General features: G+C 37.9%; 1 protein-coding gene across 1 annotated transcript; it reads left to right on the forward strand.

The window, feature by feature from the left end:
• Positions 1-2,081: 2,081 nt before the first annotated feature.
• LOC112663784 (probable dimethyladenosine transferase) lies at positions 2,082-3,242 on the forward strand. The gene has a single exon (XM_035718558.2). It carries the CDS (start codon positions 2,192-2,194, stop codon positions 3,131-3,133), a length of 942 nt encoding a protein of 313 aa, XP_035574451.2. The 5' UTR covers positions 2,082-2,191; the 3' UTR covers positions 3,134-3,242.
• Positions 3,243-9,327: the final 6,085 nt, after the last annotated feature.

Genomic DNA, 9,327 nt, shown 5'->3' on the forward strand with positions numbered 1-9,327 from the left:
AGTCATTTGACCTTGGCAAAGCTGCATAGGCCATGTTTTGGTTCTCAATTTACCACATATGATGCTTTAAGTTTAAATTTCCTCTCTCCATTTACAGAGGATTTTAACTTAAGGTGCTGCTTCTCATAGAATCGTTTCACTTTTTTGCAGCAGGTGAAATTACTTGGTTTACCTGTGGAGAAATCTCATTAAAAGCTTAATTCAGAGGCAAAATCCTGTGTCAGCTAGTAAAATAGCCATTAATGGGTACCTTCTCCTTGTGGATAGGGCTTGTAGGAATGAAGAGCTAAGAGGAAAGAAAAACTATTTATGGTATTCTGTGCCTCTCAATTTTATTCCTCTAGGTCAGTGGTTCTACATATGTGGTCCCTTGACCAGAAGCATCAACATCACCTGGGAACTAAGGAATCTGCATTTAACCTTCAAGGTGATTCTAATACATAAAAAGCTTGAGAAACTCTGCTTTATGCTATTCTTCAGTGAAGCAGGACATTTCCCTTCATCATTTTCCCTCTTAGTCCATTTGGATTTGATGGACTATGAGGAAGGATTTCACTGTAAAACAGAGTAAACAGCCTGGGAATTTAACCTTTGTTTAGTAGTTCCTGGTTAAACTTTTTTGCATTTGGCTGAGCTCCCCAAACTCTGGAAGCTCTCTGCAGTGTGTTTCCTCATTCCTGATTGTTTCTTTTGTTTACCTAAAACAGCACTCAGTGTATCCTTTAGGCAAATTAACTTCAGATACTTTTATTTACATAGGACCCTTCGAAGGATCCATATGTAATATACTTTTTCCTTTTACCTGGATGTTTCCTAGCACTGACAATACTGTTTGCAAGGTAATTCCATGGATGGAATTCATCCAGGCTCCTTTATGAATTGCATGTAGAAGAGAATTTAAGGGCCACAATTAATTGTTATATTTTGCTCATTGATTCCTTCAGAGAATATTCTTGATTATCTACTATATGTATGGTATTGTGAAGGATGCAAAAGACAGATAAGCAAAATCTCTATATCTGCAGGATGTACAACCTTGACTCTAGCCTGAAGAATGTTGAGTAGTATGTTTTGTATGGTGCATACTATGAAAAATGCCTTTCCAAGTGTTAACTCACCTGTCAGTCTTCTGAGGGTAGATATTGTTTTCAACTCTACCTTTAGGGATAGAGAATGTCAGAGTTTAAGTAACAGGAAAGTTGAGACATCTAAAGAAGCAGGATTTGAGGGGATCACTGGATGGCTCAGCGGTTTAGTGCCTGACTTCGGCCCAGGGTGTGGTCCTGGAGTCCGGGGATCGAGTCCCACATCAGGCTCCCTGCATGGAGCTTGCTTCTCTCTCTGCCTATGTTTCTGTGTCTTTCATGAATAAATAAATAAAATCTTAAAAAAAAAATAAAGAATCAGGATTTGAACACAAATAGTTTGGCTCCTCCTACTTGCCTTTAACCACTAAATTAGCATGCTAGCTTTCAGAGGGTTGACAACATAAACACTGGTAAATCCTTAGAGTGGTAAAGATAAATTGTGGGATTGAATACTTGTTATTAGGTTGGATTGCCAAATTTAACAAATAAAAATACAGGATGAAAAAAAAAATAAAAAAAAAAATAAATAAATAAAAAAGAAAAAAAAATAAAAAAATAAAAATACAGGATGTTCAGGTAAATTTGAATTATTTTTAATTGCCTATGTATATGTATACTGAGATAAAGACTATTACTCAGGACACACTAATACTGAAAAATTATTGCACATCTGAAATAAACTACACATATCCAAATTCTATACCTCTTTCTTTAATTATATTGCCTTGTTTTAGCTCTGCTTAATAGTTCCTTGTTTCATGGAATTTGCTTATAAAATCCCTTGCAGTTATAATATATATTCCATTTACATCGTAACATAACTGGCACAATGTTTATATAAAAAGTATTTGGTTCTTTTGCCCATTCAACATTCTTTACTGAGAAAACACATTCAACATCAGCATTATGAGCTGGGATCTTTAGCATGTACTGACATAAAGTTATCAAGTGTGAGAATTACTCTTCCAACTTGATTTGGGTCCCTCCGGGATGCACCGCGGACAGGTGCACGCCGTACCCGGGGCAGAGCCCACGTGTGGCCCTGGGGGCGCCGCCTTGGGGCCGCTGTCGTGCCCGAGGCCTGTGGGTCTGCGCCCGCCGCGATGCCGAAGATCAAGGCGGGGACGAGCGGTCGCCGCCGCGAGCGGCTCAAGCAGAGCCGGGAGCTGAAAAGCGCGGGAGGACTGACGTTCAACACGGGGATTGGGCAGCACATACTGAAAAACCCTCTCGTTGTGAACAGCATCATCGACAAGGCTGCCTTAGGACCAACTGATGTGGTGCTGGAAGTTGGACCTGGAACTGGCAATATGACTGTTGAGTTGCTAGAAAAGGTAAAAAAGGTAATTGCCTGTGAACTTGACCCAAGGCTAGTAGCGGAACCTCACAAAAGAGTTCAGGGCACGCCTCTGGCCAGCAAGCTTCAGGTACTGGTGGGTGATGTGTTGAAAACAGATCTGCCATTCTTTGATGCTTGCGTGGCAAATTTGCCGTATCAGATCTCTTCCCCCTTTGTCTTCAAGCTGTTGCTGCACCGACCTTTTTTCAGATGTGCTGTACTTATGTTTCAAAGAGAATTTGCTCTCCGACTAGTTGCAATGCCTGGAGATAAATTATACTGCAGACTCTCAATCAACATACAGCTGTTAGCACGTGTGGACCATCTGATGAAAGTTGGAAAGAATAACTTCAGGCCACCACCCAAGGTAGAATCCAGTGTGGTAAGAATAGAACCTAAGAACCCACCACCACCCATCAATTTTCAGGAATGGGATGGCCTAGTAAGGATCACCTTTGTTAGGAAGAACAAGACACTCTCTGCTGCATTTAAGTCAAGCGCAGTGCAACAGCTATTGGAAAAAAACTACAGAATCCACTGTTCACTCCATAATATTATAATACCAGAAAATTTCAGCATAGCAGATAAAATACAGCAAATCCTAACCAGCACAGGTTTTAGTGACAAGCGGGCCCGTTCCATGCACATAGATGACTTCATCAGATTGCTACATGGATTCAGTGCAGAAGGTATACATTTTTCTTAGCTTTCTGGCAAACAGAATTTTCCAAACTCAAGAAAAAGAAACTGGAATTATATATTTTTTAATAATTTGAGAAGATGAACTATGCCTTTGCTTCAATGGAACACTATATATGCTTGACTATTTTTGATTTAATACTACTACTGTCATCATTTATTACTATGAATTTTTACAGTACTCAGTCAATTCTAAGTACCCAAGATTTTTTTGGTTGTGTTGTGTTTTTAATATCTAACATAGGGAAGGGTCCAGTCTATACATGATAATCTTTATGAGCCGCAGGCACGCACAACTTTACACTTAAACTTATCATTTCTTTTTTTTTCTTTAATAGTCTTTTTTTATATAAATTTTTATTTATTTATGATAGTCACACACAGAGAGAGAGAGAGAGAGAGAGAGGCAGAGACATAGGCAGAGGGAGAAGCAGGCTCCATGCACCGGGAGCCCGACGTGGGATTCGATCCCAGGTCTCCAGGATCGCGCCCTGGGCCAAAGGCAGGCGCCAAACCGCTGTGCCACCCAGGGATCCCTAAACTTATCATTTCTAACAGTTTATTGTATAAAGATGTTACTTGTTCTATTTTCTGTATATTACTGTGAGGACCTCTAGGCTTTGTCCCTCAAATAGTAAAAAAGTTAAAGTATGCTTAACTCCAATGTATTTCCCATACTGTTTTTATTCATGTACACAATAAAACTGCTTTATTTTGAAAAAAAAAAACAAAAAACAAAAAGCAAAAAAACAAACTTGATTTGTTGGGCAACTCAGGTGGCTTAGTGGTTTAGCACCACCTTCAGCCCAGGGGTCCCAGCATGGAGCCTGCTTCTCCCTCTGCTTATGTCTCTGCTCGCACCCACCCCCCTCATGTCTCTCATGAATAAACAAATAAAATCTTAAAAAAAAAAACTTGATTTGTTGGAGCACATAATGCTGTATTTCATAGCATAACTTGCTTATCTATTCTTGAAGATTATGCCACACCTCTCAATGGCTTTTTAAAATGTTATCCCCTGGCAAAAAGAAGATCATTGTTATCTTTATTCTCTTCTTCTACACTATACATGATGACTCCTATTAAAGAACATAAACATATTTATTTAAAGAAAAAAAAAGACTAAGTGACATCAGTAAAATAGCCAGGTAAGATGTGGCCTATATATCTCCCTTCTCAACAATAATAATTTGGCATTCATCCACAGACAAAAGTGCCTTTGCTGGAACTTTGGGATCTAGGTAGGAGACTGTGAAACCCTAGTGCAGATCAAGACCAAGGCTGTTTTAAGAAGCAGGCTCACACCCAAGGAAGCTTATTTGTTGACTGTGGTCCAGGCCACAGAAATGAAAACACCTCTGTACCCATGAAAACTCAGCTATAGGGCTATTTGGCTTTGGATCTGTTGCTAGTGCTATATGCCAGGGGTTGAGGGAGGAGTCACACCTACCTGTGTGTTTTGTAGAAGACTTACAGACCTTTGTCCTGGCTGTGGACTCTGAAGTGGTCCATGAATCAGCATTAGCCCCTCTTGGTCAGCCACACTCTACAAATAGTCTTTCTGGAATAGGGAGCCTGCAGGCGACACTCCCATCTGCATCCCCAGAGACCTGAGAGGGCCCTATATGCAGCTCCAACTTCTTCACAGTCATAGTCCTCAGCAGAAGGACTAGCAGTTCTGAGGATCCAAGGTCTCAGCAGGAGACACTATCCTGTGCAACCCCAGAGATTTTGAAAGGGCCCTTTATTGGGCTCCAGTGCCACCCAACCACAGAGACCCAGCAGGAGATGGCTCCTGGCTGCACCCATGGATATCTTGAAGGGTCCTGTACTTGACTCCAATCATATCAAAGCTATAGTCCACCACCAGACCTGCCAGCTCTGCCAACCCTGGGACCTAGTAGGACACATTCCTATGCTCTTGGAGATCCTGAGACCGCCTTATCTTTGGCTCTAGCACCTCACAACTATGGTCTGTGGTTTCTTGATGGCCCAGGTTACCAGTGGGAGATACCCTCATTTGTACTACTGGAGGCCCTAAAAAGGGATTATACTTGGTTCCAGGCTTTCTCAGCTACAGTCCACAGGAAGTCTTCCTGTCACAGGGACCGGGTAGGAGACACATCTGTGCCTCAAGAGATCCTAAAAGGGACCTTTACTTAGCTCTAGCCCTTTCAGAAATGATCAGGGGCCAGTCCATCCCACCCAGAGACCAGGTGGGAGAGACACCTAGATATGCTTCCAGAGATAAGTCTGTAGACCTCAATCTTGAAGATTGATCTGGGAACTGAAACTAATTTGGGGCTTGATTTTTGCTTCTCTCAGCAAGTCCTGAGCCAGTCCTGCCCACCCAGGAATCCATCTGGTGACTAGACAACTGATCTTCCAGGGACCTGGCATACACCTGACATGGCCATACCTGTCATACACCTGATAATAGGTTGTCTGAAGATCCAGCTATGGATCTTGAAATGGACCCTTGTCCTAGCAGCACCCCACTAAGCAATCTTAACCAGATCCAACCCAGCATGACAGCAATTCTAGATATAACCCTATATAAAACCCTGGAGAACAAACAGGAAAAGGTATTTATGTACAGAAACCAATCTGTGAAGCCTGAAAAAGGAGTCTTTTCTCAAATATACTGACACAAGCACAAAACTCATGAATCAAGAAGAATCAGACCAATATGACACCACCAAAGGAAACTAATAAAGCATGTATAACCAACTTCAAAGAAATGGAGATTTACTGTTTGCCTGACAAGGAATTCAAAATCATCATCTTAAACTAAATGAAATACAAGAGAATATATATGGACAACAAAGCAGGAAATCACTTCATAAACAAAATGAATAAATAAAAAGCATAAAAAAGAATCAAACAGAGATCCTGGGGCTGAAGAATACAATGATAGAACTGAAAAATTCAGTAAAGAGCTTCAACAACAGACTTGATCATGCAGATAAGGAATCAGTGAACTCAAAGACAACATTTGAAATTTTCCATTTAAAGGAACAAAAAAAATGAATCTATCTTACACCACTCATAAAAATTAACTTGAAATGAATTAGAGACTTAAATGTTAGATCTCAAACCCTAAAACTCCTAGAAGGATATATATGGAAAAAGCTTCTCAATATGGGTCTTGGCAATAATTTTTTTGGATATAAAATTTAAAGTACAAGCAGCAAAAGCAAAAATAAACATGTGAAACTACATCAAATTAAAATGCTTCTGCATAGCAAAAGAAACAATCTACTGAATAATTAGGCAACCTACTAAATGGAAGGATATATTTGTAAACCATGTATCTGATAAGGAGTTTATATCTAAAATACATAAGTAACTTATACAAATGAATTGCAAAGCAAATGAGCAAACAAAACTCACCCAAATAATTTACTAAAAAATGGTCAGAGAACTTAAAGCAGTATTTTTCTAAAGAAGACATGCATATGACCAAACCAGTACATGCAAAGGTACTCAACATCACCAATCATCAGGAAAATGCAAATCAAAGCCATAATGAAATATCACCTCACTTCTGTAGAATGATTGTCATGAAAAAAAGACATGAGATAATAAGCATTATCACAATAGCCAAGAAATGCAAACAAACTGTGTCTCTCAGTGAATGAATGGATAAATAAAATGTGATGTATAAATTGTGTATATGTATATATACATCTATAGTATAATATATATAATACATATAATATATATTTACATATTATGTACTTCCCCTATACTCTTTTTTCCATCAACATCTTTGATGCAGAATCACAACAATCTTGGAAGCTATGTGTTAAAGATGACCATACAACTAGATAAAAGGATCTGAGTTTCCTAAATCAGTGCCTGGAGAAGAATAACATTTCTGTTTGGAAATTCTCATAAGTGAACTTCTTCCAAATTAGAGTCAAAAGACGTTTTGAGATTTATTTGTTATAGTAGCTAATGTAAACTATTATGAATTTCTAAAAAAAATAAAGGAAATGTCATTTTTCCCTTAGAAGAATATCACACACAAAACACTTACCAGAAACCCCCTACCAAATTAAAAATATTAAGTCCTGAACCTGTGCTAATCTGGTAGACATAAGTCAGTGTATTTTGTTTCTTAGTCGCTTATCACTTCTCTTTGTTGTGTTTCTGATTAAGGCCTCTGTCTATAAGTTGTTAGAGATAGAACTATCTGTTCAGCTTGATATAAACACAGAAATATTTTTAGCCTAATCCCTGGTAATATATCTCGAAGAGCAAGTATATGTCTTCCTAAAAACATTAAAAAATACTATTTGGAGATACTTTAACATATTCCTCTTTTCAATGGTCACATCACTAGGGATATTTGTCTTCAATATATTTTAGCCTCCCCCCACCTTTTTAAAAAATGAAGGTAAATATGGCTTTCAAAGATTTTCTCTTAAAAACTTTAAATTCTTCCACAAAGCTTTTCTTCTTTTGGGAACTGGAAAACTACAATCATAGAGCCCAAAGAATGGGGAAAATGAAAATCAAGATATTTACTTCCAAAGGCAAGCAAGGATATAACAGGCACTATATCCTTGAGAAGCTTGAGTATTAAGAGTATTGATTTATGCAAATACTATTTTATCTTATTTCGGTGTCTCCGACTGGAGTATTTTAACCATCTAAGACAGCATTTACCTCAATCAATATTTCCCTTGACTATGGTGGTTTCCTAGGAGATCAGAAGTAGTCTGTAGAATCAGATTACTTATATATTTCTTGGACAAATATGAGAGCATTAAGCTTTTCAAATTATGTTGTTAATGTAAGGTGATTCTGAGAAACTAATTGTCATAAGAATTGGTAACATATTATAATAAGCTGAAAGGGAAAAATGCTTTCTGAAATATGACTGACTTGTCTGTCATGAGATAAAATGGAATATAGAGATGTGATTTTGCCAAAAACTGTGATATAGGATCCAGATAATTTGCTATTTTTGACAGTCACACAATGGCTCACAGAATTACATAAAACATAAAATTTAAAGTCCCCAGTTTATCTGTCCCATCTTCTTTTATCAGAGCCTACATGCAAATATGGGTTATTGCACCAACCTCTAATAGATCCTCCTCCACATTTTTTCTCATCTAATTCATTTTTTACCAAAAACTTGTGAAAATTCTCTTCTCAATGCAAAGCTACTCAGTGGGCTAGTATGGCCTCCAATTGCACATAGAATAAATTTTAGCAACCTCAACATGGTTTTTAAGACCTAGTATCATGTAGTCCTGCTTACCACTCTCACACTTATCAGTTGAATGAGGAATCTTATATTCTTGGGATATAAACAGAAAAATACTTGGTTGGCTGGCTGGCTTGCTTGCTTGCTTTATTTATTTATTTATTTATTTATTTATTTATTTATTTATGTGAAATCTATTTTCATGGTAATCGTTCATTTCCTTTTTTAAAAAATAATTTTAATGAATGAGTAATACATATATAGCTACAAATTTTAAAGGCTTTATAATGGCACATAAGAAAAAGAACCATACCAGCCAATTACCTACCTTGGAGGAAATAATTATGATTTATTATTTGTGTATTCTTCAGAAGATATTTCAATCATACAAGAAACTTTTTTTGCCAAGAGAAGTGCTGTTATTCACTGTACTTTTTTCCCTCCCTTCCTTCCTTCCTTCCTTCCTTCCTTCCTTCCTTCCTTCCTTCCTTCCTTCCTTCCTTCCTTCCTTCCATTTCTCTATCTATCTCTATCTAGTTATCTATTTATGGATGGATTGATAGTTGAATTCAATTTCAGTACCTACAGAACTGTTTCATTTTAGTTGACTTCATCATATTCTATTGTATGGAATTTTAAAAAGTGATTATTTTCTTACCTCAGATCCTCTAGATAGTAACACTGGATACAAGAATTAAGAACTAACACATTACTTGTGAGGTACAGGCCCAGGGAATAAGGATGAGGGATGAGGAAACTGAGGCTAGGCAGAGTGTAGGCAGCATAATGTGATGTGATGTTTGTTCACTGGGTGCTTAGTTCACTTGATGCAGGAGACTTCTCCAGAAATGTTTCAAGGAGGAAACATGTTTCAACATAGTCCACTATGGAAGAAAGGAGAAGATATTAAAGGAGAAGATATTATCTGTCCATCTTTCTGCTGTTACCCATTTGCCATTAGCTAAACTTCACCTTCAACT

This window comes from Canis lupus, chromosome 25 (assembly GCF_003254725.2).
Source record: "Canis lupus dingo isolate Sandy chromosome 25, ASM325472v2, whole genome shotgun sequence".
Classification (NCBI taxonomy): Eukaryota; Metazoa; Chordata; class Mammalia; order Carnivora; family Canidae; genus Canis; species Canis lupus.

Coding starts and splice junctions, on each gene's coding strand:
- LOC112663784 (XM_035718558.2), top strand. CDS start 2,192: ATGCCGAAGATCAAGGCGGGGACGAGCGGTCGCCGCCGCGAGCGGCTC.